Genomic DNA, 18,641 nt, shown 5'->3' with positions numbered 1-18,641 from the left:
CGGCCCGAAGTGGAGAGAGCTCTCCTGGAATGCAGACGGTCTGACAAACACTCGGGTAAGTGAAGGGCCTGGGAGAAGAGGGCCTTGCTCCCCGGTAAGGGGCCCCTGTGTGGGGGCTGGAAGGGAGGGCTCCAGCTTTGGTTGGGCGGGGCGGGTGTGTGGCGCCCTGATGCCTTTTCCCACCTGACAGCACAGGTCCGCTTATAGAAGGAGCTGTAAATAGGACTTTATTATTTTTTGAAGTCTTTCACTCTTTTTTTAAACAAAAGGGATGAAGTTTTTAATCAGAGGAAAAAAGGAGCATCCCAGTCATTCTGAATCTCGAGATCTTGACAGTAAGGTGCCAAGGCCCCTGCACTTTTTTTTTTTCCTGTTACAAACAAAACTACTTATTAAAAAAAAAAAATCCTATAAACTGATTTGGAACCAGAAGAATAATTATAAAATTGGATCCTTCAATGGAAACATAGTCCTACAGGAATTTAGGGATAATTTATCAGTTATGAGACCGTTACCTGCCCCTTGTATTCCACTGGTTTCAGTCCTGCATAAATGGGCACGAAGCTGCTGGCCAGCAGAACCTAGATGAATAAAATAAAGAAACAGCTCATAAACCTGGGCATTAGCATGCATTCAACAGATTTGATACGTTCACCATAAAATGTGAAATTTTTCAAAAAATAACAACATTTACTATAAAACGTGAAACGAGTTCCATCTATGTCAAGGGCGCACAGGACACAGTTAAATAGAAAATAACACTTCTAATATCTGAAAAGACCTTGAAGAGTCACGTACAATTCAATGTTCTGTGTCTCCGCTGACCTCACCTGAGTAAAATCGGGATTTTAATTGTAGACAGCCAAGTCATTACAACATTCAACTCCAGGTAAGGCTAAATTCTTGACTATGTGCTCATAAATTATTTACAACGCTCTATCATATACTGTAAAAATCATACTAAAGTTGCACCCTTGTGGCGCCTGGCCGGCTCTGTCCGTAGAGCCTGTGACTCTTGATCTTGGGGTCATGAGCCCCACGGTGCCGGTAGAGTTTTCTTTAAAAAATGAAAATGAAAATAAAGTTGCACTCTTATTTTTCAGAGGAGCGAACCCCTCCGGCTATTACAGGGGAGACGAGCCTGCAGCTTGGGGGTGTTGTACTTTGTCACCGGGATGTTGCTAAGGACGGCAACACATTTCATGCGTTAGCAACACGGTCTGGATACATAATGAGACAGTAGCAGGCAGGGACACCAATTATCCTTTATCTTCCTTTGAAAAAGTCAAAAAAGATTGCCGTTTAAAAAATGCCATTTCTTCCAACGGAAGAAGCCGGGCATTGGGAACCTTTCTGACATGTACATGTTTTATTTTCCAGTATAGTTTCCAAATCACTACTGTTCTGTTTGGAAAGACACTGCAGTAGATACTGAATATTTAAGCTGTAATCTTTCAACTAGTAAGCAAAGACGCTGTGGCTGTTTATGGTGAAAGATTTCATGAGATGGCGGGGGCGGGGGGCATATATTATTCAGAAATGGATTATGGCCCTAAAACTGATTTGTAAATCACCTATGTAGAATTATTTAGAACTCAGAGGGCATTTCCCCCAAAGAAGCGATATTATAGGTATGCTTTCTGAGGTTAACTCTCAAAGGCCAATTTATTCTGAACTGTGAATAAATAATCGATCCGGTCACCAGCAAAATGCACTTTCTATAGGAAAAGTCCTCTCTGGGTTGTCACCTGACGCAGCTGGAACCCAGTTATGTGTCCCTCCTGTCCGTAGCAGTGGGCACAGGCTCGCCTCCCCTAAACATGCCTCCTGGCTCCTCACTGCCCAAAGCTGCGGAAGGGCAAGGGTCTGTATCTCCTGCACGGTCGGTCAGTCCTTCTCAGGGCTGATACTCGACAGGTGCCTGTTATTATATGTCTCCTTCTCCGTGGTCGCAATGAAGACCCTCTGGTGCCTCCCCGCCGTCTGAACGGTGGGAGGAACGCGGAGTCTCCCACGTTGTCGGGGGCATGTCGAGGACAGAGGGAGAGGTCCTGATTGCAGCTGCCGTCACAGCACCGTCACAGCACTGGGCTCCCGACAGGGGGCCCAGAAGCGTCTGCGGCGTCCGATTTGTGTGGTAGCAAATTCAGTGGCATTGTAGCACAATGCCAGGACTGCAGCAGGAACAAGGGAAGGGAATGACACGTGTCACGCCCCTCTGTTGTCCCAGGCTGGTGCTCGGTGCCAGGACCAGCTACATAATTTGTGTGTCCCGTGCAAAGTGAAAATACAGGTGTTAAGAATTGCCAGATGCCGGCAGCAGGGCATCAGACCAAAGTGCAATGGCAATCTCACAGGAGATTTGTCACTATTTCAGACTCTAGGTATGTTTTGCAGGCGCACGGTGGCTATTTAATGAAGTTATCTGGCAAAATGCACTGTAGCAGAAACGGGAACAGTTTGTGGATGGCACACATATTGTGAAATTGCAGTACTTAACGCTCTTTAAAGAACCAAAGGCACTCTGTAAATATAACGATCTATTTCAATGTGCTGCACAATTACATCTGCCCTACCAAAAAAAAAAAAAAGAAATCACTACCACTAGAGTCAGGATTATGTGTCCCCCCCCCCTCCCGTGTCAGAGCATAATGTGAAGTTCACAAGTCAATGCTTGGAACTCTTTTGCGGGTGTTTGGTTGAAGAATACTATTCAATTACTTTCCTACAGAAAAGAAGAGTACGAATCCTCCTCACTGATAGGAAGAGCTCATCCAAAGGGAAAATACCTGCCACTCCTCTAAATCAATGTATTTATTCGGTCATACCTCACGTTCTCTTTCTATGTGCTGCTGATTTGTATATCCAACTAACTTTAGTGGGAAAATTAGCTTCCACAGTTAAGAACAAAGTGGCTTTTCTTATTCTAGGTCTGCTTACTGCCATTTTATTGCAAGCATGAGGGTTTCCTAAGGAAAGACACAAACACTGACATTCTCAGGCCACTTGGTAAGATGGTACGCCTAAACGTGTCCTTCTGCTGTGTCTTGCCGCGTTGTTTTCCCACCTGACAGCACAGATTCTTCTCACCGGTTAAATCTCAATACGGGGAGAGCAGAGGTTCTCAGCAAGGGGAGGGGGTGTCTTTGTTTAGCGATGTCTGGAGGCAGTACTGTGTGTCACAACTGGGTGTGTGTGTGTGTGTGTGTGTGTGTGTGTGTGTGTGTGTGTGTGCGGGGGGGATACTACTGGCATCTAGTGGGTAGAACCCAGAGATCCTTCTAGACATGCTATAGTTCACAGGATGCACCAACCACAGAGAAGCAGAGGACCCCAAGTATCAGGGGCGCCATGGCTGACAAACACTGATATGCAGAAATTGGGGTCTTGCCACTCATGGCCCATCACAGGGCCCAGCACTTTAAGCAACGGACGTAGGTTCAAACGCTGATTGGTTTTCTGTCTCATTCTTACTAAATATACAATTTTGAAAATAAAAGTTAGTAACTTCCTGCAGCAACTGTACCAACATTGCCAAGTGCATATTCAATACACGTCCTGACTAGCTCTTTTCATTTCACATTTCATAGGAAAGGGGTGTTTAGAAAGTTATGTGGCCTGGCTTCCTTAGAGAATAAATTCCCAACAAGTTCCATTTATGCCTAAAGTTTGCTGTGGAGTTTAATGAGGATCTGGCTGTTTATTCAGAACCTGCTGGTGTAGTTGAAATTCAAAGACAGATTCAAATTTATCTTCCCCAGTCTTCCCAAGATAATGACCAATCTTAAATGCAGGCCTTATTTCACCTTCAGGAGGCTAAATGTGAGAAGATCTCGCGACAAGAGCATTCCCGCTATGTGTGCAGAAATCTAGGACATCCTAGCCACGGAGACAGGGTTGTTCTTGCCAAGAGGGACGTGGTTCTGCACGAAAGCCTTCCTGGGAATAAGGATCAACGAGCATTCACTTGGGTCAAAAGACCAGCTCAGACCACACGTGTCCCTCAGTTTTCTTAAACATGAAGAATTCACTGACTGGTGCTAATTCAGACAAGGGGCCCACACCACCGCTCCATGGCATGGTTAATTTCAAATTCGTTTCTGCTCAGCTGTGCAAGTGACATACGAGTTTCTTACAAACAAAGGATTTACCTCCCTAATCACACTTTGCGGGAGACTCCTATTAAAATGTGCTTGGATTCCTTTTTTTTTTTTTTTAAGATTTTATTTATTCATGAGAGAGAGAGAGAGAGAGAGAGAGAAGCAGAGGGAGAAGCAGGCTCCCCGCTGAGCAGGGAGCCCGATGCGGGACTCGATCCCAGGACCCTGGTATCACGACCCGAGCCGAAGGCAGACGCCTAACCAGCTGAGCCACCCAGGCGCCCCTGTGCTTAGATTTCTTGATGGCACATCTCCTTGGGAAGAAAAACAGCCCAGGCTTCAGGGAACAATGTGTAAAGGGGCTCGCAAGTAAAGGACTTGCCACAGACCCACGGGACACGGGAAAAGTCAGGAGAGCAAGGGCCCCTGAGCAGGGCGCAGTACTCAAGAGGACCTGACGAAGCGCATCCATGCACGTGATCTCTGTAGCAGTTTGTGGGGTAGGTGGCTCAGTGTGGATTCCAACGAAACCAAGGCACTGAGAAGTTGTGCCAACAACGCCAACCGTACCCCACCGAACACAAGCAGCACTAGGCTCTTCCATTACCAAAGGACCATCTGCCTTTGCAAAATGGGGTCTCAATCTGGTGTTGATCTGTTGAAAGCAACCGAGCCACCGCCATAAATGATCAGTGGAGTTCATCCTCCAAGGGAACATTTTCATCTGCCCCTCAACTCACCCCCCCCCCAAAAAGAGTGTGGCATCCAAAATGAATCTCTCTGGTTGAGGAGAACAAAAACTCAGGCATTTGCAGGAGGAGGCCTCTTGGGCTCTGGTCTAACTCTATAAAGCGATCCTCCGTGTGGCGGTCATTCCTACTTGTACGGTAGCACACCTTACACGTGTCTCCTTATCCCGTCTGAGTCACTAGTGGGGAGCAGGGGAGGACCTGGCACACGTAAAGTCTGGACAAAATAATATCTGAAGACAAACCACATGTCTGACTTGTAGTGGTATACAGAGAATGGCGGTGGCGGGGGGGAGCACCGCCACCAACCCTGAGGATCTTAGTCTTATTCAGGCTGTTAAAACAAAATACTATATATACACTGGGTGACTTACAAACAACAGACACTTATCACAGTTCTGGGGACTGCAGAGCCCAAGAACATGGCACCAGCAGATCTGGTGTGCGGTGAGATCCAACCCTGAGGATCTGTTCCGAAGACACTGCCACTCTTTTCAATAAGGACAGTCTTAGTCCATTTGGGATGCTACAGCAAAATACCACAGACTCAGGGCTTCTAAACAACAGAACCTGATTTCTCACATTTCGAGCGGCTGGGACATCCAAGGTCGCGGGGCTAGCATATTCAGTGCCTGCAGAGAGCCTGCTTCTCACCATGTCCTCACAAGGCAGAAAGACTGAGCTAGCTGTCGGGGTCTGTTTTATCAGAGCACTCACCCCATTTGCGAGGGGTTTACCTTCATGACCTCTTCATCTCCCAAAGGCCCACCCCCTGATCCTATCCCGTCAGGGGTTCGGCATTCACTGTATGAATCCGTGCGGGGGGGGCTGAGACATTCAGACCATGGCGCTGAGTTAAATCACTGCGCACGTTAAAATTCAGAATAGTATGGAAACCCGATCCTAAAAAAAGGGAATCTTCGGGAGCGCCTGAGTGGCTCAGCTGGTTAAGCGTCTGCCTTCGGCTCAGGTCATGATGCCAGGGCCCTGGGATGGAGCCCCATGTTGGGCTCCCTGCTCACTGGGGAGCCTGCATCTCCCTCTCCTCCCCCGCCCATGTTCTCTCTTGCTATCTCTGTCTCTCTGTCTCTCTCTCAAATAAATAAATAAAATCTTGGGAAAAAAAAAAAAAGGAAGGGAATCTTTGGACCATATAATTGGTCAACACAGGTTCTTAGAAAATATTCGGCTATCATTGCAGATATTCAATGAAAGCATAATCTTTCATGCAACTAAAAGCGAAGTTAATACAATTTAAGTAGGAGGCCTCACACAAAAGCAAATTTATAAAAGAAAGCCAGTGGTAAAGAGATGCAAAATCCTATGCCAAAACGTGGCAAAACCAGGTAGTAATCCATTTCCTGAGATATTGTGGATGTAGGTTACCACACTGTTCACGGACACAGAGGGTAAGTAAGGGGGGAAAGAAGTACTTGTGCAAAAAACTACTTGTGTGTGAATCCTCCTCTACAGAAAGGAAGCTGTGACACTTGAAATTTCACCACTGACTCACACAGGCATGCTGACCAGTAACGTCTGTGGCTTAGTACCTGATTTGTTTACCATTTGCTGCATACTGGCTGTCACTGAATACTGTCAACATGCATACAGCGCCTTCCTGCTGAAACACACTTTTATTTGCTTTATTCATTGTTCTCCACGGTAACACAGATTGACTCATTACGTCCATTTCACAGTTGGAAAAACTGAGGCTCACACAAAATTAGCCCTGGAGGACACTGTCAGGAAATGACAGACCTCCATAGGAACACTGACGGATGCACATAAAACATGCAGTACTCCAAGAGAGCACATGCATGCACACACACAAAGGACTGGACACACATACACATACACACACGCACACTTTAACATACGTAGACGCCCTGTCTGTGATTAAATGTGGCAGTCAGCTGGTGGATAATAAAGAGCCCAGCATTAAAAAAAAAAAAAAAAATAAATAAATAAAATAAAAACACTAGTTAGAGAGGGAATAAACAAGTTAATGATAAAATGGGTTTAAAATGCAACGTGGTGGTTGAAATCCCTAGGATTTAGTACTCCCAGGTTCCTTCACTAGCTACCAGTTGATACTTGACATCCCCTACCTCTGGTTTTAGTCTTGGTGTGTCTGTGTCTGTGTGTGTCCCTCTCGCCTCCAGAATTTCCCAACACTGGGAAGGAAACCCAAGGCTGTGTGTTGGTGTGCAGGTATGCAAAGCTCCCAGGAGACTCAAGCGTGCACACTCAAGGGGCTGCTTCCCTGCCTGGCTCTGGGAGGCCCTCCCGTCTCCCCGTGAGCGAGGGGAGTGGAAGGGCGGGCGGGCGGCTTCCTCCTCTCCCTCCCCACTGCACCAGGCGGTCAGAACGGCCATCCTGCCGCGTGGCTCTTCCCAGGGCCTTCGACCACGGGCCGCTTCGTTACTCAGAGCACAGAAGCGGATGGTGTCCCCACCCACGAGGAAGTTTCCTTTCTTTCCTCTCCATGCCTTTTCTTCTCCCCTTCTCCTGTAGTCTCCACCATCTTATTGCTAAACTAAAGGCTTCTTGAGTATTCCAGGCATGGATTTCAGCCACTATCTGCCATCAAGGAACTGTCCATCCTTCCTATTTTTAGTTCTGAAAAAGGTTAGAGCATTCTGCTAAATATTTAAAATGCTTCTTGTGTAACCTAGGATAAATGTTAATTATTCAATTATTCTCCTTACAAGATATTACACATCTGTGTCAACTATTTCTCTTCTGTTCAATGAACTCAAGTAATTACAGCAATTCTCTGAATAGTTATTATCCAAAACAAAGGAAATTGAAAAAAAAAATCATGTTTACTTACTGCAATAGTTTGCTATCGCACTGTAACAAATCACTACAAACTCAGAGGCTTAAAATAACAAACAGATCTTTTACCATGCAGTCTAGAGATCAGAATCTCTCGTGAAGCTAAAACCAAGGTGTCGGTAGGGCCGCATTCCTTCTGGGAGGCTGTAGGGGAGCATGTTTCCTGCTCGTTCAGATATCGGCAGGATTCACTTTTACCGGCGGGAGACTGAAGTCCCCTTTGCCTTGCTGGCTGTCACAGGGCTCTGTGCTCCACCAGCACGAGAGCTCAGAACTAGCAACGGTGCATGGCATCCAGGGAAGATCTCCATTTTTAAGGACTTACAGATTTAGTTTGGATCCACCCAGATTATCCGGGGTCATCTCTCCATTTCAAGGTCCTTACCTCGATTCCATCTACAAAATCCCTTTTGCCATGGGAGAGGACCTATCCACAGGTGCTGGGAGATTAGGGTGTGGACATCTTTGGAGGCCATTATTCAGCCACGCACACTGCCACAATAAAAGGAATTGAGAGGGGGATCATTTGATCCAGCATGTGATGTCATCAAGCAGAATGCTGGGACATCTGGGTGGTAGTCCCAGCTGGGCCACTGACCAGCTCACTTATTTTGTAAAGATCACTCAACGTGTGGGATCCAGACGCTTTGTTCTTCTTCTTCTTCTTTTTTTAAAGTAGGCTGCACACCCAGCATGGAACCCAGTGTGGGGCCTGAACTCACAACCCTGACATCAAGACCCGAGCCATGATCAAGAGTTGGATGCTCCGGGCTCCTGGGTGGCTCAGTGGGTTAGGTGTCTGCCTTCGGCTCGGGTCCTGATCTCAGGGTCCTGGGATGGAGCCTCGCATCGGGCTCCCCGCTCAGCTGAGAGTCTGCTTCTCCCTCTCCCTCCGCCTGCTTCTCTGCCTCTCTCAAATAAAATCTTAAAAAAAAAAAAATAAGAGTCAGATGCTCAACCGACCAAGTCACCCAGGCGCCCCTTCTTTTGTTTTGTTCTCAGTGAGGCCCTTGTCGCTGATGCCACCTCAGTTCATCTATGTATCCACTCCCGCTGCCTGGCTGACGCCATATTGACGGAGCTGGTACTGTGCCAGGTGTGGGGACTATCACAGTGGACGGATCAGAGCAACCCCTGCCCGCTTGGAGCTTACGCTCTGGTGAAGAAAGACCGACGATTAACACTAACGAGGTAAGGCCGTGAACTACGGAGTACGTGAACGGTGATGGGTAAGTGAGGAGGGGTTACGGGAAACGCCAGGCGGTCTGCCGCCGTCGAGAGAGGAGCCGAGGACGGTCGCGATGAGCAGGTAACAACTGGATCGAACGCCTCCTGCTTTGTGACACAGTGACCGGCCTCCTGCTGCCGGGCCAGGCCGGAGAGGCCTTCCGGCACACTGACAGCGCCCCCGTACCTGTGCCGACACTGGCAGGTGGGGGCAACTCAGGCGTGGGCTGACCAGCTCCTCCCTGCGGAGTTGGCAAGTCTCCAGAAGATTACAGAAAAATGTCTTTTTCCAACATGGAAAGACTATTAATTTACAAGTGTAAGACTGGCGTAGTCAGCACACCAAGTAAAAATACTCTAATCTATTAAGTCACAAAGTAATTTTCCCTGTCAGTTCAACATTTCATTAGGTATTTCAAATTATATCATTCACACAGTAAAACTCCAACCGTTGGACTCGATAGTAAAAATCAATGCATTTATCACGTAACTCAGGCAGAACTTTCACGACTTACTGTCAATCCCTCGCCCACTGCTGTGTCCACACACGCATTCTCCGTATTATCTGCGGCTGGCCGTGATTCCCACCAAAGGGAAAACAGAGAAAAAAAACTGCCCGGCTTTTGTAAGAAAAGCGCACGCTTTCCCACTTACAAACATTTGATGTATTACCTTAGCAAGCACACTGTTATCTGCAAGTCTAGCCAAAGTATTTCCCAGAGATAATAAATTCACCACTGAGCAACTTTCAAATGTGTCTGGCTAGGAAAGCGTGAAAACAAAATGGGCGGGTGAAATGGAACACTGGACTGGAAAGTCAAGAGACCCAGGGTCCAGAATGCGTTCCCACAGGCAGTCGGTATGACCTTTGAGCACATCATGTAAAAATCTCTCCACCCGTTTCTTCTCTTTAAAATAAAGAAAGCAATAAACGGGCAGTAATCACACCTGTCCTCCTTGCTTCACAGAAGGCTGCGGAGGACTCAATGAGACAACACACGTACGAAGTCTTACGTGAACTGGGAGATACCAGCTACGTCACTCAGGGAACTTAGTACCACGATGCTACCCAGCTGCATGGGCGACCTTGCCTCCCAGGTGCTCGCGGGCATGCCGCCCATCATGAGAAAAACACGGAACCAGTAACGGGAGGTCTCTGGAGCCTCCGAGGTGGCTTCTGAGGGACACTGGTTAACTCGTTCATCAAACACATCATCGATCCAGCACTCATCGCCTGTCGGGCATCACAGGAAACCCTGGACCTAAAGAACGTGGTGATGCTCATCGCCTGGGAGAAGTAACTAAGTCCTTGCTGAATTCCTCAAACATGAGATGCGGCTGTGTTACCTTAAAGAGGTCCTCCCTGGAGGGAAAACTGGAGACCAGGTAATTTTCTCTGGTGTTGGTGCTGGTGATAGATACGTGCAGTCGGTTGTGGGCCAACTCATGAGCGTTGGGAGGGAGAATCAGCTCCATTCCGCTTCTGAAGGAGAAAAAGTGACCCGCATTATTCACCTTGAATTATTGAGCGCCTTGTCAATATTTGAGAGGAGAGAACACCGCGCTGAGCATGCCAGAGTTTATACAGAGTGTCCTCAACACTCAGTCTTCACATGCTTTGGGGGAAATGTTCTATATACATGGATATACCTCAATCGGGCCATGAAATCATAGCCGGGTGTTACTGCCCCAAAAGGCTGCCTTCGGATTTCTTCGGCAAACTTGTAGGTAAATTCGTTACATTCCTTGAAAAGAAAATGAATAGGTGAACCTATGATTTGTAAAAAAAAAAAAAAAAAAGAAAGAAAGAAAAAGAAATTCCTTCTTTTTCCAGAATTCTGCGGCCATCACACAAGGCACCTGGACCCTAGCTCTTATAAACCCAACCCTCAGCCTCCGGTGCCCCTATCCTTCAGAGCTAAGCAGATCCCCCGCACCCCCCAGACCGGGTCTTCACCCACCGTTCTCAGTCCCCAGGCAAGCTATGCGTACTCCCAAATCCAGTCTTTTTTTCCCTTTTCTTTTTCGACCACCTCAAATGGCTTTGCCCACATCTGGGAAATCCTTGAAGACTCAATTCTGATTCTCATTTAGCACATGATTCTACACATTTCTCCAACACAGCTGACCTCCCCTCCCATCCCAATCGCGTGACCCCGGAAACAGCCCGATTGCAACAGTACTGATTACTGATGGCAGTACCAATGACCAAGATAGGAGTCGTGACGACTGCTGTTTGTCTTTGGAGATCGGTCTTGGGCATTGGTAGTCTCCGAGTGGGGAGGAGGGTGGGCGTCTAATGTACTGGGATTCACGGGTGCAGCTCCTGTTAGCTCAGCCTCACATAACCCTGCAAGGTGAGGATAATACCCCGCTTGACAAGTAAGAAAACTGAGGCTTGGAAAGACTAAACAGCTTTCCCAGTAGCTATCAGAACTCCTCCAGAGTCAGGATCTTAACCCAGGTCTATCTCTCCTTTATTAATTCACGCATGACGCAACCTATACCGGGTCTTAGGCACTGGGATTCAGGTGGACTGAGACACCAAGAGCCCCTGCCCTCCTGAGACCTAGGGCTGCCTCAGTGCATACATCCGACAGCACCAGGAAGGTGCGGTAAGCAGAATCAAGCCTCCTACCCCCAAAGATGGCTACGTGTTAGTCTCTGGACTCTGTGTTTCCTTACAGGACAGAAGGGATTTTGCAGATGTGAATAAGTTAAAGATTTTGAGATGGGGAGGTTATCCTGGATTATCTGGGCGAGTCCAGTGTCATCATGAGGATCCCTGTAGGTGAAAGAGGAGTGTCAGAGTTAGAGAAGGAGATCGGAAGATGCTGTGCTTAAGGCTTAAAGGCGGAGGGAGGGGCCCTGAGCCCAGGAATGCAGGCTGCCTGCAGAAACTGTAAAAGGCAAGGAAACAGACTGTCCTCCGGAGCCTCCAGAGGGAGCACGGCCTTGCTGACAATCTGAGTTTAGTCCAGTGAGACCTTTCCAGAATTATGACCGCCAGGAATCTAAGACAATACACGTGTGTTGTTTTAAGCCACTAAGTTTACGGTCGTTTATTGTAGCAGCAACAGAAGAATTATACAGTGGGCGTCAACCAAGGCTTCCCTCCAACGAGACGTCGAGGGTGAGACCTAAAACGTGAGTAGGTAGGAGCTGGACAGGACATGGGGGTAGAGGAGGAAGACTGGCAGAGACGCAGCTGTGGGAGCACGAGCCCGCAAGGGGCACTGAGCTGAAAATCATCATCGGCGAGCCCATGGAGAACCAAGTCACAGAGGTCTTTGGAGGCATGCCAAGAAACGTGGATCCCGTCCTAAGCCAAAACACAGCCCTGGCGGTGGGAGGGGAAGGTGTGTGTGTGTGGGGGGGTAAGACAACCAGATTTGTGTTTGTGAGGTGGTGGTTTGTAGGCAGTGAGTGGACACAGGCCTGCTGTTGGGAAGCTGCTGCAAGGGATAGTCCCCAAACTGTGTGCCCCTTTTACTAGGCCAGACTGCCCACTTAACCTACTTTCTTGTATTAATTTTACTGAGACACACAGACACAGACACAGACACAGACACACACACACACACACACACACACACTCGTGCAGGTGCACACAGACACACACTCCCCTGACCAGACTGGAAACTTACTAAGTGATGGACTTACTCATCTTTCTGTTCCCCACTATATCGAACACTGTGCCTTGCAAATTATGGGCTGAGAAAACGCTTGCAGCACTGAGCTCTTACGTATGGACGTCTAAATTTGCCTGCCGCCTAGAAGACACCCGGCATCAGGTGCTCCTCTTAATTATATGTGCATAGGCTCAGAACTAGATTAATTACTCACCTATTTGTCACAACACCACAAAGCTCGAGGAACTATCCACAAGACCTGAGCTCGCACGGATGTGAATAAGTACAAAACTCAGTTTTGTTTGGTAAAAAACTCAGAGCAATCCTACAAGTGGTGTATTTGAAATGCCAGAAAGAAAAGAAATAAAATAACCTTAAATCAACTGGCTGAAAGTTTATTTTGACCAAGGAGAAATGAGGATGCTCCGGGTAAACACAGAGAATCATTCTGCACCTTCCAATGTGAGCACCCAGGAGGCCTGCTTCTTTACCAACCCAACAACCCACCCAATCATACCAACGCAACTAGACAATACGACAGGGTCTCCGATTCACTGAAAAAAAGGTACAAGAACAGGTAATCTGTCTTGAAATATGGTATCAAGTCTCAAATCCAGAGGAACCGTCCGTGTCTGAACATCACAGAATTTGTTGAGTGGCTGTATTATGGCAGAATTTCCAAATCACGTTACCTCTAAATCACCCTTAATACATTTCTAAATCTGAAGGTTGGAAACCAAGTCTATTTCATCACAAAGCTGAGGATGTGCCCCACCTAAAGGAAACATGGCACCGAGAAGGAGGAAACAACCCCCTGGGTGTCCCCGGCCTCAAGAGTTCTGGAAAGAAAGTAGCTTGCAATCCGAATCATATGGTTCTGCTAGCTTGGGGGGCGGGGCGCGGGGAGTGTTCACACCTTACATCTATGTTCACTGCCTTCAGGTTCTCATCCTGTGCGATCTGTAGAGCACTGCATCCCTTCGCTAGTTTCCAATAAAGCAACCGTACAGAGACGGGAAGAAAACCTAAGTGGATTCTCATATGACTGGCCTCAACTGCAGTTTCTCTCTCACAAGCAGCTCCTCCTAGATCAGGGGAACAAGACTCTGGATGGTAAAATTTTGTAGTCTTGACATTTTAAATGTGACTTAAATTTATTCCTGGGCACAAATGTGTTAATTATTATTCAGTTGTTGTTCAAAGCCGCTAGAGTCTGTAAGTAATGAATGAATACGATATTCTGCACCTACAGGACACAGTGCTCCCAGTCGGCAAATGCGTGATTGCTGTCTAGAAGCAGAAACATTTTTACAACACAGATTGCATTAAATGTAATACCTAATGAAGGCTTATTTTCATTACTTCTGGATGCACTGCTTGGAATTGTTTTTTTTTAACTGTGAGAATGAAAAACAAATAAAATCTCTGTATCATTCCGCTTAATAGAAATTATTGGTCATTTTCCTTTATACACCTGTTTGTAAATGGGAGGAAACAAAGCATTAATGCCCAACGTTCCAGGCCTTGAAAACAGGGCTGGTGTTCTCATGATCAGATAAAGAAGAAATATCCTTTGATTGAAAGAAACAGAGCGGGAATCTTAAGACTAAATAGTCACTCAAGAGTAAAAAAAAAAAAAAAAAAAGGGCATTTTAGTTCCTTGTCTCACTGACATCCAAAATAATCTTTCCCAAATCCGGAAGACAGATCCATAATAATTAAATTTTGAAAGAACACTCTTAACCTTCTCTGTTACCCAGGCAAAGGATTATTTCTCTGCCGTTAATTTAGTGGAGCCAGCCTTCACGTCCGCCGCTCAGACAAGGAACGCAGCCTCGTTCCTACGTCATTACCTCTAGCTTGTCTGGTGCTGTTAGCAGGACAGTGGCCACCAAGGATCCCGCAGAAGCCCCTGCAAAGGCCCTGACATCCTTCAGGAGCTTTTTGCCGTGTCTACAAAGTGCAGATGCTGCCCCCAAGTGGTACATGCCCAGAAACCCGCAGGCCGCAAACGACACGTTGATGGGCGGCATTCCGGCTGCGGAACTGAACGATGCTGGAAACAAAAAACGCGCTAAGTTGGTAGACTTTATGGCACACGGAGTGTTGTCTCGTGCCCCGTGGTAACAAGGCTTTGTTTTAATACATAATTCTCTGTGCTCAACACAGTATCGTCAGTGGAAGTCTCATTACATACCCAAATGTTTCAAGGAAACTTTTTTTTTTTTTTAACTCTCTCACCCCGGCCCAGTAGAATTGAATTAATTTTAAAAAAGTTAAATTTCGTATGTATCCATCCCACAGATACTGCAATCTACCATTTGGTCACCCGGCAGGGAACAGATCAATAAATTGCAGTTGGCGAGGCATCTGGTCTTTTTTACAGTTTTTGCGGGACGGCTGCACTATCGCGGACGGTAAAATCGCTAGAAACTAGCACATTCCAAATAAAGGACACACGTGCTCTTTGCAAGTGCATCACTGCATTTCTAGGGAAGTCCTTGCCTCCTTTGCCCCACACTTGGCATCGCAAGCATCCATATCTATGTTAAAAAAAAAAAAACCACCCCAAAACGCAAAAAAAAAAAAAAATGATGCCCACAATTACTGCATTATTCCACGAGGCATTATTGAACCAGGCGCCACTGACTGCTTGTGCTGCTCGATTTTACGGCAGAACTGTGTTTCCGAAGCCCCCGTGGGGCCCGCGGTGAACACGCGGGTGACATCGCGCGGCCACCGCGCGGCTCCCCTGCGGCCCCCCCCCCCGTGGGGCGGGGCGGGTCTCCTCCCCCTCCCCCACTCCCCTCCCCCTCCCCCACTCCCCCTCCCCCCCCCCTCCTGCGCGTTCAGACGATGCACAGCGCCCGGGCCTCGAGTTGAGGGGCCTGCGACCTTCGTGGTGTCCGCGAGGAGGCTCGGCCGGCCCCGGTTACGGTGGACCTTCTGCGGACCGAAGGGCAGTGGGGACGCGCCGCATGCGGGCGGCAGGGACGCGCACAGCCAGCATCGGCCTGGGGCGCCTCGGGGCCTGCGGGCCTGGGGGCGGCGGGGCGGGGGTCGCCGCCGGACCAGCCCCGGGTGCGTCGGCGGGCTGCTCCGACCCGCGCAGCCCTGGGAGCGGCCTCTACCGACCAGAGCCCGCCCGGCGCCCCGCCCGGCGCCCCGCCCTAGCAGCGCAGGTCTGAGGCACTTCCATGTTGAACGGCCCCCTTAACGGGAAGGCGGGGCCGGGCCGTCACTCCACGAGGCCCCGCCCACCAGGGCGAGCCGACGCTCGCGGAGGGCCTGCCCCGGAAGATCTCGCGAAAGGGGTCGGGACGGGTGTACCCGCGCGGGGCTGCTACGTCATCACGGCGACGCAGGCCTCCGCTAGGCCCCGCCCACCCTATTTAAACCACGGGACTCAACATGGCGGCGCACAGGCGGACGCTTGACCCGGCTGTCCCGGGCGCGGGTAAGGGACAACACTTTCGTCTCGAGGCCTGCCGTCTTTCAGCCGTAGCCATGCGGTTTAGTCCGTCCGCGCGTTTTAGCGCCACCTGCGGGCCGGCCCCTCCCTTGCGAGTTTGCTGACCCTGAACGACCGTCCTTCGCCGTGCACCGGAAGCGCTTGTCCCAGCTCGCGTCTGTCTCCGGAACTGGTTCCCCCCCACCGTAGGGGCGGTCCAGCTAGCCCCGAGGGCGGGGCCCACGTGCTAGGTTGTGGCCAGACCCCTAGGAGCGTCCTCTGCGCCTCGGTAACGCTTTTTCCCTAAGGGCGTAGGAAACCTCAGGCCTGTCCGTGTGGCCGGCGTCCGCCTCCGCCGGCCCCGTAGGCTGTGTGACCTTGCGCAGCTTGCCTAACCTCTCTGAGCCGCTCAGCTGGCTTCTCTGCAAAAGCGGGATGGTAACGTCCCGAGTCGGTGCCCGCTCGTGAGGCCCGAGCTCCGTGCGCCGGGAGCAGACGGCCCCTGCTCCGTTTGGCGGCACAGCCCGTGGCGCTGTCCTCCCGGTAGAGCGCAGCGAGCAGAAGGGCAGGTGCACGTCGAGGCGGTAAGGAAGGGCACGGCCTGCCGCTGGCCCCTGCACCTGCCGCGGAGCGGGGTGCGGCGCTCGCGCGGCAGCATCGTCCGGGACGCTTCCTAGACAGGATGCGCGCTCGCCTGGCACGTCTCCGCGGGCAGAACCTGCGCTTCAGCGGCTGTGCCCCGGGGACCCCAGGACGCCCGGGCGCCTAAGGCAGCTAATTCAAACGTCCGGCTCCCCTAAGGGGAGGAAGAGACCCCGCTCCTTCTTACGCTTGTGAATATACAGTAGTCTAACTGCCCTGTAGGAACATTTGTGGTTTTTTACTTTCTTTTCTTTTTTTCTTTTTTACTAATTCATGGGCCTGCTTTGGCTTCTGGTTGCCTTACTAATTTCGTTTTGAACCGGTTGATTTACTCAACGCTTTAGGAAGCGTTCATCGTACCGCGCCCGCCCCGGTGGCCCGGGCTTTACGAGGTCCAGGAGAACTCGGTCCTTGCCCGTCAGGGATGCAGACTCTAGCGGGGCAGGGAGACCGCTGATCCATCCCGACAGGCCCCTGGTGCGCTGCTGTTCCTGAGCCGCACGGGTGCCCTGCACGTGAGCGCTCATCTACGCAGTAAGCAGACCCGTCACTCTGGGACACACCTGGCGCGAAAACAACGTGCTTCAGCCTGGCGGTCCTTTCCCTGTGCCCAGCGCCCCCCCCCCCCACAAGATTTTACCGGGTATTCCATAAAGAGGGAGGAAGGTGCACGGTAAAGGGGTACCTGCCACTCCTCTGCTCCCAGGACGGGACCTTCTCTCAGCGCGTCTGAGTCTGGTCGGTTCTTGCCGCGTGCTCCGTGTCTACTGTTACGGTCCCATCTTACGACCTGAGCGCGCCTTACTACCGCTGCGGGACACACTGGCGTTGCCCCTGCGGCACCCGTGCCCGCCCTCCTTTTCGGGGCCTCCTCCCCCCCGTCACCTCCTGCTAGAATCTTGGCTGCTGATCTTGATTTCAGGGAAATGTGGCCACACGGTCGGGGCGCACAGCAGTGCCCTTTTCGGGGCGGGAGGGGAGGTTATATGGTAACGCTCCATGTTGGCATATGCGCCTTTGCGCCTGGTTGAAGCATATTCCCCTGTTTCGAAAGCACCGCAGACTTCAGAGAAAGGCACGTTTGCAGTCATGGAGTAGAACCTCCCCGCTGACTCCAGGGAGAGGGGCCGCGTCCCTTCCCGTGGACCGCTCTCTCTAGGGAAGGGCAAGCATTCACCGCTGACTGCCACCGCGCACAGGGAGCCAGGCCCCAAATAAAAGCGGCCTATAGCGGGAGTCAGGTCTGAGAAAGAGAGAAGCTGGGGCAAGCTGGCATGGCATTCCTTGAGCCCCGGGGGGTGCAGCTCCCCTTGGACCTGACTGAATCCTCCACCGCGCCCACCCCGTCTCTGCTTGCTTCCTGAAGGTAGTTAAGAACCAAGTTTCTCAATCTAGCAAAGACAGTTCTCACTAAGAGATGTACTTCTTCCACTGCGTCTGACCATTTTCTCTCTCTAGAAATTTCCTAGAAGAACCAGTTACTCAAAGGAACACTAAGTGAATCTTTTTTTTTTTTTTTAAGAGTTTTAATTTATTAGAGAGAACTTGCGCACGTGCCTGCGGACGCACGTGAGCAAGGGGGGAGGGGCAGAGGGAGAGGGAGAAGCAGATTCCCGGCTCAGCAGCAGGAGCTAGCAGCTGGGTTCTCCGTATCTTGACCTGGGCAGAAGGCAGTCGCTTAACCGACTGAGCCACCCAGGCGCCCTTCAGGGACTCTTTTCTAAATGGGAAAATATTTTTTTCAAAATATACATGAGTTATATGTTTTATATATATTTTTCTGTTGTGTATGTATATACGCATACATAACAGAGGGCTTTGATACAACGTCTGAAAACGTTTCCGAGAAGACATTCTTAAGTGTGATTTACTTATGGTTGGATGCATCTAGGAATATAGAATTATCTCTAGGTCTTTTTTACATAGGTCTTCTTTACATGGCAGACAAAGACCAAGTCATTTCTGTGAAAGAGACATTTTTAAGAAAATTTAACATTGATTC

General features: G+C 49.6%; 1 protein-coding gene across 8 annotated transcripts in view; it reads right to left on the bottom strand.

Annotated features, from left to right (window-relative positions):
* The window catches only part of PNPLA4 (patatin like phospholipase domain containing 4), a 28,420-nt gene extending 10,429 nt beyond the window's left edge, over positions 1–17,991 (bottom strand). Inside the window, exons 1-5 of one of the 8 annotated variants that reach the window (XM_035725534.1) lie at positions 15,442–15,769; positions 14,400–14,602; positions 10,565–10,659; positions 10,262–10,397; positions 516–581 (exon numbers count right to left, since the gene is read on the bottom strand). In XM_035725534.1, coding sequence (XP_035581427.1) covers positions 516–581; positions 10,262–10,397; positions 10,565–10,659; positions 14,400–14,579 — 477 coding nt within the window. In that variant the 5' untranslated portion in view covers positions 14,580–14,602; positions 15,442–15,769. Of the gene's footprint in view, positions 1–515; positions 582–10,261; positions 10,398–10,564; positions 10,660–11,116; positions 11,265–14,399; positions 15,128–15,148; positions 15,336–15,441; positions 15,770–17,324 lie in introns of those variants that run through there. The other 7 variants (XM_035725532.1, XM_035725533.1, XM_027608030.2 and 4 more) reach the window with 7 other exon arrangements.
* Positions 17,992–18,641: the final 650 nt, after the last annotated feature.

This window comes from Zalophus californianus, chromosome X (genome assembly GCF_009762305.2).
Source record: "Zalophus californianus isolate mZalCal1 chromosome X, mZalCal1.pri.v2, whole genome shotgun sequence".
NCBI lineage: Eukaryota > Metazoa > Chordata > Mammalia > Carnivora > Otariidae > Zalophus > Zalophus californianus.
The sequence above is the reverse complement of the archived record's forward strand: the minus strand, read 5'-3'. Positions and strand labels throughout refer to the sequence as shown.